The sequence below is a fragment of the Numenius arquata genome, chromosome 2 (genome assembly GCF_964106895.1).
Source record: "Numenius arquata chromosome 2, bNumArq3.hap1.1, whole genome shotgun sequence".
Lineage (NCBI taxonomy): Eukaryota > Metazoa > Chordata > Aves > Charadriiformes > Scolopacidae > Numenius > Numenius arquata.
In genome coordinates, this window is record NC_133577.1 from 48,019,057 (window position 1) to 48,042,129 (window position 23,073).

Consider the following 23,073-nt stretch of genomic DNA (forward strand, 5'->3'; position numbering starts at 1 on the left):
GCAAATTGCACACACCCACAGCGTGGGGTAAGGAGGGAGAGGAAAACCAACCTTGCCAGCGTGGCAGCCGTGGGTGACGAGGGCATCTTCCACTACCACAGTGTGAGGTCAGTCTTCAAGGTTCTTTGTTGCTACAGTGACAGCAGAGCCAGCCAGGGCCGGCTTCGGGCTAAGGGCACTCGTTTGGCTGATAGGGCCACCAGGATTTGGTAACAAGAGTGACAGTTTTCTGGTGAGGGATGGTCAAGGAGATGTGGAAGACTGCTCCCTGCAGAGTCCAACCTGGTCAACGGCTGAGCCAGGGGAACAGTTTTCCTGCTGAATCCTACTGCGTTGGACTCCCTTTGCTGCCCTGAGGACCTCTCCTGGAGCGTGCCCTAAGGTTCCTCAGCAAGCACATGAGAAACCGGGGCAGCCACTGGGCTGCCCGGTGCCCTCGGTTGTCGGGGCAGGGGGTTGCTTTCCAATCACTGTCATTTTTGCAAAGGATGGGGATTAACACGAAAGGAGGAATTACAGCTTCAGTTACGCTACTGCCAGAAGTAAAGCAATGTTGTGGAAGCACTGCAGGAACCTCTCCTGGCAGTGCAGCGAGCGCTACGCAAAAGGAATATCTGTCCTGCAAAAGGAATATGTATCTGTCCTTCAAAAGGTTTTAGGCCAGGCCTCCAAGTCTGTATATTACCAAGCATGAAAACAGGGACAACACAAATCTTAAATTAAAGGCTCTCTTAAATAAGCATCCATCTTCTGCTGCATACACAATGCTTTTTTTTTTCTTTGAATATATACATACGTATTTTACTCTAACATCTGCGTATTTATTTAAACTCTGTACTGTAGTAAAATATGCATCATTTTAATCAATAAGGATTTGCTGGCGACAATCAGATTGACATTCAAATGTGGTGGCTGAAAGCTTTTATGTGCCTCTGACATATCGATCATTCCCCGTGCAGGGGAAGGAGTCTCTGTGCTACTTTTGTACAGTACAACGAGCTATTGTATGAAAACAAAATCCCTCGGAATTTTCTCTTGTTGATACTGCTCTGGTCTACTTAAGCTACTTTTTGGGAAGTGGAAGGGGGTGGGGTGGGATAAATATGTCTTTAAAAATGAAGCAGCTGTAACCACAAAAATGAAACCAATACTAATACAAATCTACAGCATCTGATATTTACCAACATCCTATCTTTGCTCCTTTGCTGCTGTCAAATCTGGGGAAGGGAGGGTGAGGCAGTGCCAAATGGTGCTGAAGACAACCAGCTTCTACCTTCCTCTGCACCCCACTCCCAGATCGCTTTCAGACAGGGAATGGGAGGGTTAGGATGATGAAGGTGAGAACTGGAACAAGTGAAGGGGACAGCCATGGGGACAGCAAGCTGCTGTGACGTCAAATCTGAATGCTGAAGCAGTTCATGAGTCCCAACTCACGTGGTCAGAGCTCTCCAGGGAGAGGCTCTTGGTCTTGTGAGGAGAAACCGGGCTGGGAGGGCTGCTGAGGTTGGAGCTGTTGGATGCAGTAGAGTGTCTCGGAGAGTCGGAGTCCTACAGCCCAAAGACACAGAAGAACACCAGTAAGTAACAGGACAGCAAGTTTGAGCGTGACCGAGGGTGTCTGAGCAACAGGTGACTACATTTAAAGGCCTCCATGTATTTTGCTTGTGTACAAAAATACTGAGGGGTTTTTTTTTTTGAATTTTCTGGTCTGGGGAGCCTTAGAGTAAGTGGCCAGATCACTGTGTTTCAGCAAGAAGAGCTGATGCTGACATAAGGATTCTGTGGGATTCTTGCAGCCTGCATGCTGCCGAGGGCCTCTTGAGCAGCAGAGTGTGCAACTTCAAGTTGCCTGGGAAGCTACAATGGCTCCTGCCTTTTCACAGATAACGATCCGAGATGCTCTTGTACTAAACTGAGGAATCCTGATGGTACGGGCTTCATCACAGCTACCTCTTCTATGTCACTCCCAGGATATTAATTCAGATCATCCTAATTAAGTCATTCCAGTTGGATCTTCCAGAGCACAGTAAAATGGAACTATGTCTCAGCTTGAGTTTGTGTTGACCTCCAGCTTCAACTGAAAGGATTTATTCAGTACCATGGGAAGCCTCTGTCATCTCTAATTTTCTCACTCCTTGCTAAGAAAATGGGCTGGGGAAATTTTACTGGCCAACTTCGGATAGAACCCTCCCACTCTTGCAGTTTAGCACTGGGCAGGACTACAGTTCTATCATAACAATAGTCTTGTTCCACGCAGAATATAAATTGCTAAATCCAGTTCCTGCTCCAAATGAAATGATTATAATTCTTAAATTACCTTGTTAGCTTCAGGCACTCTGAGTACAAAATGTTTCCTGTGCAATGGTTGCTAAAATAGCTTAAGAGTCTTTGCAAATAAAGGGCAGAAGGAATATCACCACTTTGAGCTGCGATGGGTCACTATCAAGCTGTTCCTCTACTGGGCCAGTATTTTTAGAAGCCTCACCACCCACGTATCTCCAGGTAAGGAGCACAGAGAGAGTTTTCTGCATCTTAAACACCAAGACCAGAGCTGACAGAATTCGACCACAGTCTTTTGTCAGAATAGCTCAGAAATCCAGAAAATCCAAATTTTCATTGTCAATGACTCCCAAACTTGTAGCCAAACCCATGACAGAATTTAACTTCCTCATCTTTATCAACACACTTCAATTTTCTCCTCTTTCTCCTGTCACTCACCTCTCGCTCATAGTCCCTTGTTGGTGCATCACTGCCTTGGTCCAGACCACCAGAGGATAAGGAACCATCTGAGGGCGATGCCATAGGCTGGCGCTTTGCTCCGTAGCTCCCTCCTGAGAATTCCCTCCGCAAAGCACTGCCGTTTTGTGCAGATGATCCTAAAACATAAGGAGGAATTAATTAAACTGTGTTACAGACACCCACTCAAGATACTAGAAATTTGTTAAGATATTTCTCTGGTTAGTTCTGCTTCCCTCCAGCAGGTCCCAAGATGCTCCCATGTGCAGGTTTTTATCTTGGCTGCTGCTGGCTGCAGTTTTTCCTAGGGAAAAAATCTCTCCCTTGGCATGTCAGCATCAGCACAGCCACAGCCACTGTATTTCCACAAGGACAGCAGTTGTAGGAAGTGTTGTGGTGGCAGCATAGTTCCAGTGGAGTCGGTGGGTTGTACCGGCAGGTACAGACCATGGCGGCCACAGGTTTTCTGCAAGCTGTTGGCGACGTGCCACAACCATGGCATGTGCCACAGAAAGTGAAAAAAAACACCCTAGAAAAGTCAGGACACCAGTCTTGCCTCTGTTTTCACATGGTCCGTTATTTTGTCACTCGCCTGGTGTCAGCACAGGTCGCTGCACTGATTCTGGCATACAAAGGCAGCACCAGGAAAGGTGTTTCCAATGCAATGATACTCTCCTGTACCAGCAGCCAGTTCTCTATTGCTTTCTTTTTGCACTAGCAGCAAGAGAGGCATCAAGAGCTCTACACAGTTCGGCAACAAATTTGATAAACGTGGAGCTTGTGAACAACTTGCCGCTGATTTAAAAACACGCAGGCAGCAACAAAGTAGTCCCAAGGGTAAGAATGTAATTTTAATTCTAACATCAGTTTTAAAAATTTGAAAAATTACAAAATGTGGAACTCTCAAAAGTGCTGGCTGCTTATTCATGTGCTCCTTTGAAAGCAAGACTAAAATACTGTGCTTGCCCTCCATGGGCACACGTGTCAGCCATCGCTTCAGAAAAGCCTCTCCAGTGGCAGAACGAATAGAAGCAAACGCAGGCAGCCATTTCCCTAAAAAACCACTGGTGCACAGACCCCAAAGCAACACAGTTCTGTTTGCTTACGTGCTGCTAAGCCGCTGCTCGCGCTCATCGATCGTCCTGGTTCCGTGCGGGATTTCGTGATGGATGGGATACTGACAGAGCCACTGAAGACGGTCCGACTTTCCTGAGGCCGAAGATTCTGCAATGCAGACACACACACAGCGACACAGTTATTTATCGACTGCTGGCTCAACCTTGGGTGTTATGAAGGAAGGCCCCAAAATACATTAAAACCCCAACCTTACCAAAGCTGAATTATCTGGGCAGCAAGTCAGCAAAATGTGCAAAATAATATTCTGCAGTTTAGTGCAGAGCCTGGCAGCACACGCAACGCCACAGTGAAGTGCTGAATTACATGGACATATGCAGACAACTGAAAGAGTATGTCTAATAATTCAAGAATTTCCTTGACAGGATGGTTTGCAAGCCTAATTAAGCTGCTATAGATACATTGAAGTTACAGCGCATATTGCATTCTTTCTAAACACAAGCTTCCACCAAGGATCTTATTAAAATTTCTCTTTGATGCCATCATTTGTGCCGTGCGTGTGTAACTTTATACAATAACCACGTTAATCCCCAGTGCCTGAAGAGTTAGGAACGCATACTGGATCAATCTGCATTTCAATTACGTATGTACTTCCAAAGGTGTTAACAGCATTACTTCAAACCTACACCAGTTGAGCCAAAGTGAGAATCAACCTCCTGTTTTCATCCTGCTCAAAGAGGATGACCCCGGAGCACATGCCACTGGTTTTCTAGGTATTCTGATTATCGCTCCTGTTTTGCATCCTGAGAGTTCCAGAGTTATTGTCTAAATTGTAAGGTACTGGACTGGAGCGGTCCTTTACAGAGGGAAGAGACAAAACACAATTTCTTCACTTGGAAATGATAGTTCCTTCAACGTAAGTTGTCTTTAAAAGAAGGGGAAAGGGTACTTTCAAATAAGTTCTGGGAGATTTTTTCTCCTGCTTCTATTAACTCACAGCTGACCTTAGGGGAAAAGGCTTCTCAGCTGATTTAGCCCATCTCTCTGGATATGAGCTGCCGCCTTAGCCCAGAGGCACTTTCTAATGCCCATGTGCATCATTTCATCTCTGGCTAAATACGAGACCTCATTCTGCTCCCAACGTGATTTGCAATCGTTATAGATGGAGAACATGAAAAGAACTGCAGGTAGCTCTGAGCATTGCTTTATTTCCCCTTTAGGAAACAGACCCTGCAATAACTGTTAATTTCTTCCTATTTAAATTTAAATATTTCCCCATCCTCACTCTGAGATAAAGGAGCCACATATAAAACAACAGTTGCAAATGCAATGCTTTTTTAAGCTAAGATGTTAAGGAAATTTCAAACCAGAACAAAGATTCCACCCCCCAACAAGGGTATTCTCAGAGACCCTCAGATACTGCCCATTTCTCTATCTGGATAATTAAATAGAGGCTTTGTAATGAACAGATTTTATGCAATTCAGACTTTATCACGTAATTTTTACCAACCTGCTGTCAATCCAGTCTTACAATGATCCTTAAAGTCATTGCTATAACAGACCCCTCTGCTCTTACAGTCAACCTTTTGCTTCTCATTCTCCCAGTGGGATAGAAGTGGCTGATTTTTAACATGCAACAAACAAGAAAGAATTAAAACCTCTCCTCTTGTTCCCAGATCTCTCTCAGACACCAACAAAAGAGAATCAGAGACCTTACGAATGAAAAAGCCATGTTTAATTCTCCCCTCACCCATTGCTGCGCTATTCTCAGTGAGGGTTTAAACCTGAAGGCTTAAAAAAGTCTCTTAAATCATTTATGGGATCATACCACTGTCTCTTGCTTACCTTCCCCCGCCCTTTGTTTTTTAACTGTGAAGAACCAACCTACTTTGGAGTACAGAATACTAAATTTCTGCTCCTGCGTCCTTCGTCACCCAATAAACAATCTGAGTTACAGATAAAAGTACCAGCATCCCGGCTGTACACACACAAGGGGGGCTCCCCTGAGCAGACAACGTACAGGCATCAGGGGAAGGAGGGAATGAGTGAGTGCGTGAGAAAGACTCATTTATTTTAACAGTGTATTCTAATGATGTTTATTTTTCATGACCTCAGTTTGCAAAGTCCATGTAATTCCTTGTCGAAAGGTTCTCCACAAAGCAAATCTTTCATTCTTCTCTGTTCTAAAAATAAAAATAAGCACACACCAGAGACCCTGGCATTTTGGACCAAAACCCCTGGAAGTGATATGCACATGATGCAGAAAGGGGATTCAAAGAAAAATAAATGGCGGTTATTAGCAGTAGTTATAAAGCAGCAAAATGCAGCAAGTTAAAAACAAATTAAAGGAAAAAAAAAAGAGAGAAACCTGAGCTTGCTTTACTTAAAGAGACAAAAACCCCTCATTTAGAGCAACAATTCAAATCCTAGCAGGAAAATTCATTCCCACTGCTGAACCAGGTGGAGAAAGGTCAGAGAAGAGACCAAAAATCATTGTGAAATAGGGTGAAAGACCCGACTAACTTTGGTGCCTCCCACTCCCAGGCAGAGAAGGGAGGTGCTGGGGGTTATGGAGGTGCAATCACTGCCACACTCAGGGCTCTGCAGTCTCTCTGAGCCCCAGCACTTGCACCCAGACGAGCTGCTCCCACGCTGCCTTCTCAGGCAGGCATTGGGGCGAAAATGTACATATAGGGTCTGCCTAAACAGTGACAACAGCCACAGGGAATTGGCTGGCCTTATGTTCTTCTGTCCGTCACACTGCTTCCTGTTGTTTTGTTAGCGTTCTGTCCATTACATTATAAACCTGAGCTTTTAATTCTTCCATGAAATGACATGACAGACTCTTAAAGCCTACTTTAACGGGTTATTTTTTCAACTCCCCTATGGATTCCATGCCGGTTTAGTTCCGATATCCCATCCATACCTCGGACTACAGTCACCTCAGAGGGAGTGCTCCTCTTCTTACACTAAAATCTCTAAACACGAAGGGAGGGTGGACAGACACAAACCCAAAACTCTCAGCCTTGCTTTCCACACGGCTTACAGCATTTCTACCCTCGAGCCACAAAGGAGACAAACGCTTTTCTTCGTACAAGACAACGGGGACAAGATCTCGACACTCCGGGTTGCCCACTTCACCTTTTATTCCCCTCCAATTTCTGCTCACAGGCTCTAACATTAGGATGAAGGATGTTCCTAAAGTAAAAAATTAAGAGTTATTGTTCCAAATACCAGGGGTCATTCCTTACTGATCCCGGGGAGACTACTCACATGAGAAGGGGAAGGTAGAGGATGGGTCACAGTCCAGTGATACCTCACTGCATATTAAACATAGAAAATTTTATAGTACAGTTGGATTAAAAAACACCTATTAAAACTAGAACTGCAGAACAGCTTCAGTGACTCTCTAATGAGAGAAACAAATTTCAATTTGTCTTAACAGTATTTTTTTTTTTTTTTTCATTTCAATACAGCATCCCTCTTGTGTATCTGCATCTCTCCTCCTACCAGAAAAGCCAGGATGGATGCAGACCCGTCAGCACTGGGCACGCCTTCCAAAATGCTGCAACTTCATTTTTGAATATTATCGGTTGTGATAATTGGGCCTTCACAACAGTGACACATGACGATGCACACGACCAGTCAAAGGAGCCGTATGGAAGAGATTAATTTTCCTCCCACATTTGTAAATTCTCTCTAGTGTTATATTCAGGAATGTACCCAAAAACCTTCCCGGATCTAGAACAGCAACCAAAAGGCACTCAGAGCAATCAGACAGTGAAGGACTTGCCATGTCTAAAGGGTGTCCAAAGGCCACAGAAACCACCGGCAGTGCTTCCATCACAGCAACGACCGTGGCTAAGATCCACACAGACCCTAAGCAACCAACTTCCATCACATACATCTACCTCTCACAGACTATTCCCCACTTATCTGCAAATCTGTCCCCAGCAGAACTGCAGGCCACAGCAGGGTCCACCATTACAATGCACAGCATGGACCTGGGTGTCTGGTTTAGTGTGGCTTGTGTTTCTACCGGACCCAGCAACCCCCATGGAGCCAGACCAGGATGCACAATCCAAGAAAAGAGAGGAGACCACTTCCATCCCCCTAGTTGACATTCCAACTGGAAAAATATCTACAGAACAGTATCTTACTTCAGCCCCTGCTTAAAACTACCAGAATTAAGATGTTCTACCTCAGCAAGCTGCCATTCTCTTTCATTTTGGATCTTGCTTGTACATGTTCTAACATCACCTATTTACCTTAATCTAGAGACTCCCTGAGCCACCATCTCTCTCTCTCTCTCTCAACCTGTGGACAGTATGGTGTAAAAATTCTTGCTCTCCACATGATTTCATCACAAACAAATGGTTTGAAAGTTTGGTCCAACAAACAGATCCAGAACCTTTTCTTAAAGCAACCTGATACTGCTTAACAATCAGCCCCGTAGAACAGATAACTTATCATTCAAAATTCCCACATCCTTCCTTGTGATTTAAAATGCCATTCTCATAGCAAAAGGTTCAGCCCAGTTGTTACACACTTCTTTTCTTTTTTTAAAGCCATGAAGTATCTGTTTCTTGGCATGCCAGAGCTGTGGAACGACCACAGCTGATAGCAGAAAATAAATCAGCTGGGACAAAAAGAAAGTTAAGGGGTGAAGGAAACCGCTTACGAGGGTTTTTCTCCCGTGTTAATCAGCCAGGCAAAAGGAAAACCACACAGTGTTAGTAGAGTGAACACCTGACTCGGCCGTTCATACCCTCAGAGCCATAAAGTCTGGAGTACCGAGGACAGAGCGTGGAGGCGGGGAAAATGCAGGGTGTATGGAATCGTAAGAGAGGAATTTTTCGGCTGAATTAACAGTCATGTGGTAGATGTGCTCAAAGTTGCTCGGAGAGGAGATCAGGCGGGAGTGATGATGAGGGAATTGGTAAGGGGAACGCTGCTATCAAAGACAACAGAGAGAGAAAAGCAATGAAGGATGGTTGTACAGGTTACACCGGCAACAGCAGTTGAACGCCGAGGGACAGCCAAAGAGCAGCCTGCTCACCCACCAACACACAGGTTGTCACACTGTCACCCCCAGTCCCCTCACCACCTTCCTTACATGGTGTCATACAGGCCTGCCACCCTCGCTGTTGCTAAAACATTAAAAACAAATAAAACTTTTAACTCATTGGGAATCGATTCTAATATTTATTATTATTTGATATTTCAAAGAGCACCACAGTTGGAAAAGGTGCTTTACAGACAGTTGAGAAGCATCAGTTCCCTGCCTTGAGGAGCTTACAATCTAAAATCGAGGTAACACAAACAAAGGAAGGTGAACACAGGTGAGATGGTGTGGGGAGAAGAAAAGATGAGAATACACAACAGTTAAAGGTCCTAAGAGATTTCCTTCTGTTATTCATGCATTTTAGCGATTCCATTAAAATTAAGGTATCACCCGTACAACAAACAGAGTATTTCTAACAGGAGGGCACAGTGTTTTGACAGGAGAGGGACACAGGTCGGGTGGGAAGGTGAACTGGTTAGTGTGGGACAACAGGGACAATTGACTCTGCTGTAGACAGACAACACAAGGCCTATGTCCTCCTGCACAATCACTGCAGCCTTACTTTTGTGATGAACAGACTTTGCGCTGCTGAGGCCCTTGGCAGATAAGGTGGCAAAAGTATTGGGAAATTCAAAACGTTTTTAATAGGTCAACCAAGCAACGTGCTCCCAAAATATGATGTAAAGAAAGAGAGGGGAGAAATAATCCTGCACGTTAAAACAGAAACAGTTTCTAATTCATCTCTACAGAATGCGCTGACTTAAGTGCTCGTGTAATTTAAAGTCATCTAAATCCAGATTTAATGGGAGAGCGTTTCAAGGCTGGGTCTCCCTCTCTGTGCCATCTGTACATGTTCAGCGGGTCAGCCTGCGAGGGGATGGGTTACCCAATGGCCACCAGCAAATCCGAACAGCTTTTCTAATTTCTAACTGCTAAAGTTCCTCTTCCCCTTATCCAACTGATTTCATTACTTTAAAACAAAAAGATCTGAGCAACACAAAAAATGTTGACTTAAAAAAATAAAATATGGTAAAAATACAGCTCATCCCTCCACTAAACCTAAGGCACTACTTTTTGTATGTGGAACGTATTAAAGTCTGGAAGAACATTAAGTCACATCCCAATACATATTATCAAACATTATTGTTATTGTTCTCTTCATTTCAGCTGGTAAAATCCAACTTTTTTTTTTTTTTTTTTAAAAACACACAGTTATTATGAGGCTTTGCATGTTAACCAAAACATCAATTACACTATGGTATATAAGACATAATATACATTAAATCGTTATTAGTAAGTTTAGCAGCATCTAAATATCAGTACAAGAAGCCACCATTCCAAGAATGGTCCAGGAAAGCAGACTTTGCTAAGTTATCTGCTCACAACAGCAGATACGGTTCTAAAAGCCAATATGTGAGAAAAGGAAGTGTCTAAAATCACAAGCTAAAAAGCAGAGGGTAGGCCAGCTGCAGACCATGAAAATATTTAGCCAGCATTCATGAACGTGAGAAAGCCACGATATGGCAACATTTTAAAAACAATCCTCCATGGAACTTTTTCCATGGACTCCACCATTAGATGCATGCACGGGGTTCCCACTTTCTTTAAAGAATACCAAATACGGGTAAGTATTCATTAACTCTAAAAGTTTCTCATTTGAAACAAGCAAAGCTTCACACATCACCTACAATGGAAGTATAATGGCTCATGTATAATGAGGTCAAACTGAAGCATAATGTTCAAATATAATGGCAGTCAAGACTAGCTTTTGTATGTAAAATACTTAGGCATGCAGAATATGAAAGCAAAATCAATCCTGTACATCTGATGTACACAGAGAGGTGGTCTGTGCTGCAGTAAGTGCAGTTCCAGATTTCAGATCTTCACTACAAAGGAGCATCCACGATAAAGTGGCTTCAGGGGACAAGAGGGCAGAAGGGAGGCCAGACTGTACGGCCAGTTAATTGGTGACAGGCTGCTAGGGAAGAAAAACATGTCAATAAATAAATTTGGGGATATACTAACAGGAACGATTCTAAATTGTACAAAACAAGACAATGACCCAGATCTAGTATCCACATCAATATAATACAAATATGTACCAGCAATGGCTCTGTTAACAGCAAACAAGAACTCCTGGTTTCTGTTGTGTTGTAGCCCACAAACTTGCTTGTCAAAGCCAGACCCTTGAGTAACTGCTCGCCATGAAGAAAAGAAGGATGCAATTTTACAGTTGCCTGATAACCTCTAATATTTTCTCTCTTAAATCTGATCTCACTCTGAGCCTCGGGCACATTCACTTCTGCCCAAACACAGGGCCATATGGAAGTCAAGGGTGTCCATTGATGGAAAGGACAACATGGTACTAGGTTAATAGACCTCAATTTCCCATAAACATATCTTGGTGTTCATGTTGTATGCCTACTCCACAGAAACCTTAGAAACAACGCACAGAGAAAGCATCTTTTCCCCTCGTGTGGCTGCACCAGCAAGGGCCATCACATGCAGACAGGTATGTTGGACATACGGAGGCATCTGGTACAACGTATCAAAGAGCCTGGAAGAGTTTAAAAGATTCCATTCACCCAATTTTCATTTTGTATATTTACAATACAAATTAAACTCTTTAAAGTTGGGCTTTTAAAAGATACCATTTAAGAACAGTAGTGGGCAGAGAGCAAGCAAGCTCCTGTTGGCTCGGCATCACCCAGCAGTTACACCACGGGTGAAAATAGCACAAATGGAGTCCCCTCCTGCCCACCAACATCAGCCACACAAGGACCAGTGCCACCACCTCTAATTCTGCGCTTTGCTCAATTTTTTGGCATTTCCCCTGAAAAAGGCAGCAGAGGCAGGTTAGTGGGACTGCAGAGGTAAGTTCTGATTGGATTCACATTTCATATATAAAATGAATATGTACATATTCATAAATACATAAAAATACATACATATACATAAAAAACTGCCATTTGCTTTAGAAAGTTCATCCATGGATGCTAGACAAAAGCTAGGCCAAGCTGGCTGTTTAGCCTGTGACAATCTCATCCAACACAGAGATTAAAATATCTATTCCCTATTAAAACCTATTTATTGCTAAAGACCCTTCTGCCTCCACAGCAGTAAAAGGTCCTGCTGGATGAAGAAATTTGTATCAGTAGATCCAGCCAAATTTGAAATTGCTCAAATAAGTTGGAGGAAACTGCACTCTTCCATACACTTTCTGTATTCCTATATCTTATAAAAAAAGAAGCTCTATCACCTAAAATAGTTGGATAAAGACAATGAGGAAAAACTATTAGCCTTGCACTACTTGTTCCACCTAGTGGTAGCCCTCTTTAAATGCAAAAATGTATTTTATCATTCACTTTCATAAACAGAAACAGGCATTAGCAAAGTAAAACGCTGTGATCTTTCCCATAGTTCTTTAAAGATAAAACCTTTTTCTTCAGAAACACACTGATCTATTTAAAAATACAAAGATGATGTTCCAGCTGCAAAATCATCACACATACTAAGAAGAAGAACAACAAAAAAATCTATTCACATTTTTGGACAAGGTATGAATCTAGTGAAATAATTCCATGTCCTTGTAAAGAAACCCTCCTACAGACAAACTGTATGCAGGGTTAGAAGGGTATTCTTTATCTCGTGTACTGATTCTCCATGGACTGTCCTCTCTCTATTTCCATCCTCTCTTTTAATTCTAAATTTATTTTTCAAATAAAACATTATACTCAATACGTAACATCACATGCACGCACAATTCTTTTTCTTATATTTTTGCTCCTGAGGAACAAAGTAGGTAGTTTGGAAATGACTAAATGAAAACTTATTTCAGCCAAAAACCTTACAGGAAGCTGTTGAAAAAGAAAAAGCTGCCTGGACCCAAGTAGCTCTTGATAGAACATCTATTTCCTAACCTCAAGTTAATGCTTTAAAATTCACACACTTTCAAGTCCCATGATTCTGTATCCCTTATGTTAGGAATACAAATATAGTATGATACTGCACGGAGCTGCTGGAAAAATACACGTCAAATCTGCTTTATCTGCAGTGACATCTCCTAGCATTAAGATTGATACCTACTTGCCAAAAGGAGTTTTTTAATAGTAACTTTAAAAAGAAGCTGCAGCAGTGGAACCACCAGAGAAATCAATTTCCTATTGTACACATTTCTAATGTCTTCTCATCACATTTAAGTGTGGAAAGCGACTCACAAACGTCTTTCGAAACATCATATTGATTGGTAAGAAGCAAAGTACCAGTCCAAACTTCAAATATGACCTCTGAGCTAATACAAGGCTTGCATAACTAGAATGACTTTAAAGCTAAAAGCCATTTAGTGATGACAAAGCTGAAGAAATATTAATCCCTGTAAGTCTAGAAAATCCTCTTCTATAGATAAAATTATTATTCATTTTACATTTGCCAGATTTGAGGCTTGATTAAGAGTCCTTGCAGCTTTTGACTCCCATGAACTTTCAGCTACTGATGGTGTGGAATGGGATGTCTTTTCCCCTACCTTTAGCAGTACCAGATTGTTTTCTCTGCTCGAGAAGACCCAGAAATATTTTAAAGAACACTCTAGAAATGGAAAGGCGAAAAGAGGTTCTGATCTACATCCTGCCCTGCACCAAATTATCATTCTTTAACAGTAGTCATACCTGTACTCACATCCAGGTAAGGAAAACACTACACGCCAACCTCCCGTGGATTTGTAAGGTGTTTTCTAGAACCAGCTCCTTCATTATTTACTCACTTACAAACATACACACAATGTTGTTTGTTGCTCAACTGCACTGAGTATATTTGTTATTGAGTGCTTCCTCAGTGTCTCTCGTACAAGATTTAAAGTAAATCTCGTCCTTTCCTTGAATGTTCTTATCTAAGGAAAACACAGCGTCAGAAGGGCTCGTGTACAACGTGCAGCCTTTATGGTAAAGTGTAACATAAAAGTACCATTTGCTGCAAAAGGGAGGTAAATGAGTATCTGGAGACCAGACATTACGCTCTACTAGTGCAGGTGCACGGCACGCTTTATTTTCCAGTCTTACTGTTGTTTTCTTTGGGCTTTTCAGCATCTGAAGATCCCAATTTCAGCATCTACTTGCTGCTTTCTGCACAAACTCCAAGTAATAACAACGATCATTTTAGACAGCACTTCCGTAGTGATGCCTTTGTCTTATGGTGGTAACTCGTATCATCTGTTTAATATCATATAATTTCATCTTTCTTACAGTGCTGATTAGCATCTCCCCACTCACATCTCTGTCATCGTGGACAAGTTTAGAAAACAATACAGAACACACAAACAAGATGCTCAAGGTAGCTTGAAGCAAGCACTATGACACTCTCCTACGAACTATTAATTGGTCTTTAGCTCATTAAAAATTTCAGTAACTTCCAGGTGAGTATTTCCTACATAAGGTTTTGTGGAAATGAACACGTGTGTGCTGTTACATGTTTTCTCCTTCCATTTTTCAACTTAAAACGTTAGTTTTTATGCGAGAAGTTTTGTTTCATTGAGACTAGTTAATTTGGAGAGAAAATAAAAAAGAGCATCTTTGGGATGGAAAGAAATGTGGGCACTACACACTGCTGAACTGCGACAGTTCCACTGCCTGAGGAAAAGAGGCTGCGAAGAGAGAGGCTAAACTGGAGATAAAGATGGGAAGAGAAGAAAGGAACTGAACTTACACTAGTACAGCTCACGGAGAAAGAAATTTCTCTTTCCATTCCTGCAAAGAACACAGGCTTAAATCCTCTTAATTTCGTCCCTTTGTATGGATCACAAAAATCACCATCAGAGGCCAACCTGCCTTAAAACCCAGGAGGCATTAGCCACTTCTCTTCCTCCCCTCGATGCTCAAGTGTCATCGTCTTTGTTTAAATTTTTCCACATACAACAGAGCGTGTTTAGCTCCATTTCCTTTGTTACGCTGCCCCCAAGATGAAGCACATCAACACTGAATATACTTTTAAAATTGTACTTGTCTTTCTCTCACTTATTTGCAGCCTCTGTTGCAGCCAGTCACTTTCACATGTACTTTGGTACTTACCATTGGAAGGTCTTTGAGAATCTGTATACCGTCTCCTGGACCCATATGTGCTATGTGGTTAAAATTAGTTGGGTTAGAAATTAATTTATTTCTCATTTCTGGATCGCGTAGCATCTCCCTGGAAGAGAAAATACTTCATTTAGGTATTTCATTCGAGGCAAGGGAGGATGGACATTCATAAAACATGTATGGCTTTGATTATCAGATACTTTTATATGGAAATTAACTATCTAAACCATGATAACAGTGATAAACCCTTGCTATCAGGACTGGGATGGACAAGCATCCAGCTTGAGGAGAGGGCAAAGAGCCAGAAAAAAAGGAATGCCGTTTGCTGGCCAACAGCCCACGCCCAGTAGTTACTAACATTGAGAGAAAATACAACCACTACGAGCTGATAAAAAGTTCTGTAAGATAAGTAAAAGCAGAACTCATTTGTGATGCACTACAAAGTGGAGATGTAAATGAAGTACAAAATATGAAAATAGGATTAAAATAATACTGCAGTACCTTTCTCAGTCTGTGGTCAGAATTAAAAGCTCTTCAAAATGGCAAGGATGCATTTCAGAACTCAGAATAAATAAAAATTTAAAAGACCAAACTGTGATTCGGCTCACAATAGGCAAGGAGAATAACTGGAATTTTATCTCCACTGTGCACAGCTGTTACTTTTCTTAGAGCCAAAGAGAAACGAAAGCTGGGAGCCAGCCACGGGTAGAAGATGTTGGAAGTTAGAAAACTGAAATACTCCGTTCTCAGAGTGGAGTTTAGCACAGCACCACGTCATCTTTACTGAGTGACAATAAATGGTCAGTAACATCCCCTATGAGCACTGTGAGTAGTGCAGACCTATTTTAATTGCCATTTAGGAAAGTATTTGTGACTTGTTAAAGACTTCTATTAAAAACACATCCTGAAGTCCTATGTCCTCTGAAAAGGTGAGTTTTCTGAGATTTAGAGAATGTTCATGTACTTAAATCTATAAATCAAGAAAGCGTTTGCCTTGGAATACTCCTGTGAGTAGAACTGCCTTCAGAAAGAAAAGCAGAACCAGAGTCTGAAAGTAATTAATCCATATGCATAAATTGCAACATAATCTCCTTTTGCAAAGTGTTTATTACAGATCTTTATATATACAGTATATGTGCACACATACATACAGTATGTGGAGACATGCATTCCAAATTACAGCTGTTTCACATAATTAATTAGAACTAATGAATACTTGTGTATCCAGTGCATATCCATATCCAAACTGGTATAAACACAGATTAAACATTGAGGATTAAGGCGGTGATAGTGAAGAGACAGAAATATCTGAACAGGCATTCCAGAAAGCAACACATGAAGTACCACATTGGCACTGGTCACTGTCCCTCAGGACCTACATGCATGCACAGAAGACAAGGACACGTTGAATACCGACCTCCGCTGCTGCATCCTCTCCTCCTCTGGCACTCGGAACGAATAGCGGCGCTTGTTGTTGATATTTCGAACCATTTGCTTCCGGCTGTTATCTGACGTCTCAGGAACCACCAGTTCATCGCCCTCTGAAATCAATATAAATATGATAATGGTGGGACAATTAATTAAGCATTCATGGAATTTGAATGCAAAGAAAATTTATCCTTCTGGACACCACCCACTTCCCAAACCTGAACAAATCTACTATTTACTAAATCTACTGTCTACCTACTCTGTTAGATAGCAACAGGATTAACCCTTCTTCACACACAAGCTGCCGCAACTGCATTCCCAAAGTATCACTGATTTTGGACCTGTTGTAACGGGTCCAGCAAGAGGGCTACAAAGATACTCTGGGGGCTGGAGCCCTTCTGCTGTGAGGACAAGCTGAGAAAGTTGGGGTTGTTCAGCCTGGAGAAGAGCAGGCTCCAGGGAGACCTTAGAGTCCCTTCCAGTCCCTAAAGGGGCTACAAGAGATGGGGAGGGACTCTTGATGAGGGAGGGGAGCCATAGGATGAGGGGGAACAGTTTTAAACTGAAAGAGGGGAGATTTAGATGAGATCTCAGGATGAAATTCTTTCCTGTGAGGGTGGTGAGACACTGGAACAGGTTGCCCAGAGAAGCTGTGGATGCCCCATCCCTGGAGGTGTTCAAGGCCAGGCTGGATGGGGCTTTGAGCAACCTGGTCTAGTGGAAGGTGTCCCTGCCCATGGCAGGGGGGTTGGAACTCAATGACCTTTAAGGTCCCTTCCAACTCTGACCATTCTGTGATTCTATGATTAATTCTTTCCAAAAAAACCTTTAGGTGGGCAGGAAAGGATCTCAATCCTCTATCTCTGTCTTTGGCAGCTCTCACTGAAAATCACCGCAACAGTCTTGTTCTGCCAATCGTCTGACAGACTCAATGTAAGACTCTCTTTCTTTCATTCCCTGCTCCAAACAGACTACTCCTGTTGAAATGTTTGACCACTGATGTATTTTGGTGCAACTGTGGGAAAAGGGAAGATATTTTTTCCATATGTGTAGGTCTGGCCAATGCATCTTTAATGAAGACATAAAAAGTACATCAGTGATAATCATACAATAGGAGCATTACTGCGAACGAATGCTGCAGCTGCTCTGTCTTGTTTAATATATATGGAGACTAAAATTACACTTAATAAACTTGAACATACCCAACACCTACTGCTCACTGCCAAAACAGGTTTTGTATGGAACTTAAATCTCTTCTTTCTTTAAGATCAACTGGAGATTTCATGACGTGTGGGATCTACAAGGAAGTAGCTTCAGGAAAAAAAATCACCTTGTAGACTTTTAAGAAGATACACCTGGAAGATATTTTACTGTTTGGCAACCTTTTCTGAAAGGCAGCGAGAAGCGTTACTTACTTCTGATCTTACGCTCTCCAGCTTTTTCTTTTCTTTTGCTCTGTTTTTAGTGTTCAATCTTTATTAGACTTGAAAATTATTTATAAATTTGTCCACCATATTGCCCCTCTCTACCACTCTCATTCCTTTTGTACTAGTTTGCTAGCAATTTAAATAAACACTGAAACTTGGCCAACAGCAGTCTACGTTTCTAGAGTGTTTATTTCCACTATTTTCAGAATAGTTCTTAAAAAAAGTATAGCTTTTGATTGTTAAAACAAAGCACATCCCCTCTCCACCTAAGAGGTTAAGCAAAAAGTTACGAGAATTACTCAGGAGGATGCTTATGAAATGGGCTCTAAAAACAAAAAAAGGTCAAAATGACTCATAACAAAAATAGAATTCTGAAGCTAAAACTATGGCACACAATTGTACGTGGCCCTTGTAACAATTTATGAATATATAATATTCTGTTACTTTCTGATCCTTGCAAAAGGCTTGTTTAGGTTAAGTATAATATTAATTTTAATCTAGTACTGCCAAGATCATTATTAAAGCCTTTAATTGTGCAGGCGTTTTTAGAGAGCATTCCGGCAAGCGACTCCAGGTTTTGAAGGAGCGTCTAGTCATTCTATTTTCTATCTCCAGTCTCCATTCAAGTCTTCATTGAATATTCAGAAGGAGAAAAAAGGTTCAGAGTAGCTGCATAGCAGATATTGCAATCAATGTGGAATCTATAAGCTTTGGCTTTCTCCCATATTAACAAGTGGACATACATTTGAGAGATTCCTTTCTACAGAAAGGAATCTCCTTTTTCACAGATCCAGGCCAAAGAAAAATGCTCTTTCTAAACAAAAATTTGCATGATGAAAATGGGCTTCTCTTTACTTACCTGCCATTTTGTTTTTGAAATATATTAATCTAACTGTCTCCAGGCCTAAAAGGTTTAGTGAGCCTTCTGTATTCAAGGGTCGTACCTGAAACAAGGAAAATCAGTCCTTGTAATAGTCATAACTCACATTTACATACTGCATCTTATTCTGAAAGCTCCAAGGAGAGTTATAAACTCTATAAAAGGTGGGCTGTTAAGAGCCACCCAGAGAGCGGAGCGGTGTGATCGGTCAGAGCAAAGCCTGCTCCGCAGAAAAACTGGGGTCTGGGAGGAGCAGTGTCTCCAGTAACACACACCTGCTCCCAAGAATGACAATTGTGAGTCAATAAAGCCATGAAGCAGAGTTGAAAAGAGTTTTAGATTTTAAACTTCTGTTTGGAGAATGAGCACAGTTGCCTAAAACTCGACTTAAAGACATAGGCTTAACACCATTCCTCCCAGCATTTAAATAAATAGTCCCATTAGAAGTCTACTTCATAAAACAATTTGATATTGTTTATCAGACACACAAAGCAATAAGTTGTGCTTTTGTTTTGTGTTAGTATCATCACAATTATGCTTTGCAACTGGTTAAGAGAATACACAGACTGCTAAAACCTACTGGTATTTGTGATTTGCAGCTTCAGAATGACAGACACATTTCACTCTCTGAGCCTGCAAATTGTAATTCTTCGTAATAAACTACCATTTTTGAGTCTGATGTAGCAAATCCTGTCTGTTGAAAGTAGCTCCATTCATTAAACAGGCGGTCTTGAGTCTAATATTAATCAAAGGACTAAATCACATTTTGCTGCGTAGGAAAAAATGCCCAAGTGCTCAAAGTTCGGATATTAGAAAGAATAGAGGAAATTTTCTCTAAAAGACCAGATTATTCTTCTCTCCTTAAGATGGTTAATAGCTGAGCATCTTGATCTTTGTATTATTTATCCTTACAGCGTTGCCATGATATCCTTGTCTGCATCTGACATGTGGGAAATTGATATGTAGAGAGACTGAATGTCTAATACAAGACCACAAGGAAAATTTCTTGTAGCTCTGTGCCATTGGAATGACCAGCTAAAGGAATTATGTTGACACTAATACAAAGCTGAAGTTAGTCTAAACTATGGGGGGAAAAAAAACCCAAACACTTTTCTTTTTTATTTCCAAATACAGCTGAGCAAACACGTCCTAAATACCAAGACACTGACACTCAAGAAAGTGTCAGTTCTCAAAAACTTCTTCCTTTTGATAAGTGATCCAAACCTGACATCATCCTGGTTTTAATATTGGTACTGGTTGAACAAAAACGTTCTCACCCTGTCTGTCTACAATGTTCTCAAGCAGCAGAAGATATGATTTTTGAAGGCCTATTTAATTATCTTAACATCCATCATCTTCCAGCAATAACATAGATGCAATCAGCCCCAATGAAGCCATATGCCATTAGTAGCAAGAAACTGCTCTCTACAGTAATATCAGTAAGCCTAATGTACTCATATTCTCCAGATTGACCATCTAACATATTCTTTAACTGATATTGAAAGAGCAAGTTACCTTTTTCAGAGGAATAGTCTGAATCCACTCCATGGAGTTCACGTCGAAGATATCAATCGCGTTTTCACTGTACACAGAGAGGTATGGTGCATTATAACCTGAGGGGGAAGGATTAGATATAGAGTCACATGCTTTTAGACAGGGCTCAAAATATACTATTTCTTATGTTTAACCATAGTTATTACAAAAACCCTCACCCCACAATATGACAACAATTCTTGCAAAATGTGTTTTAACTCAAAAAAGGCCAAGAAATTTATTCCGAAGGCAAACCACCACTACCACAAAAAAATCTAAAACCTCCATGACTTTTCTTTTAACTTTGCAGAACCAAACTCCTTTTTGAACTACAAGGGATTACAGTTTCTTCTGCCAAACACTGATACGGTTCAAAGTTTTTTTCTTCTAAAAGCCCTCTTTTTAAGAGCTCCTATTTTGTCAATGATGTGGTAGGAAAATACATTGTTGTTATTTAATAACTGTCATTTGAATGAACTGAGCTTTTAGTCTTCGGACTATACTAAATGAACTTCAGTTGGAACTAAGCGCCATGACACAGTCATAAAAATCTCCATGTTCCCTTCTAGCTTTAATTTTCTTCTCTTATTTTGTGAACTGTAAAGAGAATTCTCGTGCAACTCATCTGGCGCGTTTCCCCAGGATTAAATTTGTTACACTGGGACCACTTCTAAAGGAGAATTCAGCATTTCCATGTCAGCAACAAGACTGCCATGATCAGCCAAGACTAACGAGAGCATCCAATTTGTGTTTAAATGTAACAGGTTTTGCTATAAAATATACCTCCATTCTGAATTGGAATAACATCAAGTCACTTCACTTAAAGCAATTAAAAAATTTCCATAACTATCAATGACCACTATAGACGAACTATGTGTGAAAAGACCTGTTTTTCAATCTATCACAAAATCTTTTGATTCATTCATTCTCTGAGTCCATTGCAATAATCACAAGCTGTTACAAGCTGCTCCTTCCACATTCAGAAGGGCTTCACTCAACCAAGGTGAACCTTTTCTCTCCTCTGCAACGTGACTGTACTGCTATCACAGCGGGGCAAGAAGGCAGACTATTTTAAAAACCAACATAAGACTGGGCTCATTCACAGATACTCTCAGCTAAAAATCAGCCAATCTTTATCTCCAATCAGAAGGACATTAAAATGAAGATGACGGGCACTGCAGGTTCTTCTTTCCATCCAACCGTCACAAAGATAAACCCCTAGCTTTGAAAAAACATGCAATAAATGTTTAACACAGCTCTTGCTGGAAACTGAAATCTTGAAAAATTACAGTATTTTTCCCTTAAGGTTATGAAATATATTTTCTATACTACCTGCCATACACTGCATTTTGGAAGGGAAGTGGGAGATGGGGCCGGGGGTGGGGAATTAAGAACTGATGTTTTAAAAAAGCAAACAGAGCAGATGAATAAGAAGAGTGTCAGTAAAAATCATAGAATGGTCAGAATTGGAAGGGACCTTAAAGGTCACCGAGTTCCAACCCCCCTGCCATGGGCAGGGACACCTCCCACTAGACCAGGTTGCTCAAAGCCCCATCCAGCCTGGTCTTGAACATCTCCAGGGATGGGGCAGCCACAGCTTCTCTGGGCAACCTGTTCCAGTGTCTCACCACCCTCACAGGAAAGAATTTCTTCCTGAAAAAACTGCAGAGGAAAGAATGAAGAAGGAAAGAAAATAAAAAACCCAGTAAGTAGGAATAAACACCCTTGGAGAAAAGCAAGTCAAAAGGACGAGATCCTGATGACTCTGAACATCAAGAAAGCTCAAATCACAATGCTGAGCCAAATCAAATCAAATTTTAAGATTCTGAAGAACAACAGTCCAGTATCAGTGGTGGCGAAAGCACAAAGGTTTCAGGAGCCTCTGCAGGACCTGATGCTTTTGGCTGTGAGACCTTGCCGTGTGTTTAGCAATGGGACATCAGAGTTAGAAATCCTGACCCGTGATTCCTCTTTGTGCTACAGAGAGTTGTCAAAACTAGAGTAAATGTGATAGTTTACCTGTCAGGTAATTATCCTCAAACTTCCCTTCCTGTGGATATTAACACAAGTACCCTGAAACACACGGCAACTTACAGCAAGATGATGGAGTTGCGGGCCACATCAGTTCCTGCTGGCGAGATCTTCGGCCCTGGCAGTCAACGTAAACCCCTACGCTGCTAAAACACAGCAGGTATTCTTTACTTGAGATTTCGACTGCACAGATGGCATCGGTTGGCTGCTGTGCGATGAACGAGAGCGTGTGGTCGTCTGGATGGAGCAGACTATACGGGGCACCTTCTCCGTGAAGTGGATATTTTAAGAAACCCGACTGATAGCCCACACAGAGACGGTCGCTGAAGATCGACATCCACTGGACGTTCCCCTGGACTTGGATCTCCTTGATCTTTTTGTGACGTGTCTTACTCTGATTTAGTTCGTAACAGAGGACCTGCCTTTTCATGGCTACGCACAGGCACGTCAGAGCTCCGTGGCGCACGTGTCCAGAAACGATTGACTGGCAGCCTTTTGTCTCTGCCAGTTTATAAAACTCCGTCTCCCTTCCATCCAGGGCAGCCATGGGGAAAAGCCGCACGTGACGGTTTCGTCCTGAGATTACGGCAATGAGCTGTTCGTTAGGGATAAGCTCGATTTGATGAACCTTCTTATTGTCACCAACACGGATAATCTCTAAAAAACAAAACCAAACCCCCCCAAATCCAAATAAATAATGTGGAAGTGTGAATTGATGAAAACATATGTATTTGTAAAGATAAACCATGAAGTAAACCCAAGAAATTCCCTTTGTTGCTTCCCTGCAATATTTAAAAGTACAGAACCAAAACATATTTTAATAATACCAGT

The 23,073-nt window shown here is 41.5% G+C and overlaps 1 protein-coding gene across 6 annotated transcripts in view; it reads right to left on the bottom strand.

Annotated features, from left to right (window-relative positions):
• Positions 1-782: 782 nt before the first annotated feature.
• CDC42BPA (CDC42 binding protein kinase alpha) overlaps positions 783-23,073 on the bottom strand; it is a 180,204-nt gene continuing 157,913 nt past the window's right edge. For 3 of the 6 annotated variants that reach the window (XM_074167929.1, XM_074167928.1, XM_074167927.1), the window contains 8 exons: positions 22,306-22,899; positions 20,194-20,291; positions 18,658-18,742; positions 16,361-16,484; positions 14,935-15,052; positions 3,843-3,960; positions 2,719-2,876; positions 783-1,548 (listed from right to left, as the gene is read on the bottom strand). In XM_074167929.1, coding sequence (XP_074024030.1) covers positions 1,417-1,548; positions 2,719-2,876; positions 3,843-3,960; positions 14,935-15,052; positions 16,361-16,484; positions 18,658-18,742; positions 20,194-20,291; positions 22,306-22,899 — 1,427 coding nt within the window. In that variant the 3' untranslated portion in view covers positions 783-1,416. Of the gene's footprint in view, positions 1,549-2,718; positions 2,877-3,842; positions 3,961-8,578; positions 8,765-8,891; positions 8,961-14,934; positions 15,053-16,360; positions 16,485-18,657; positions 18,743-20,193; positions 20,292-22,305; positions 22,900-23,073 lie in introns of all 6 variants that reach the window. The other 3 variants (XM_074167924.1, XM_074167925.1, XM_074167926.1) reach the window with 3 other exon arrangements.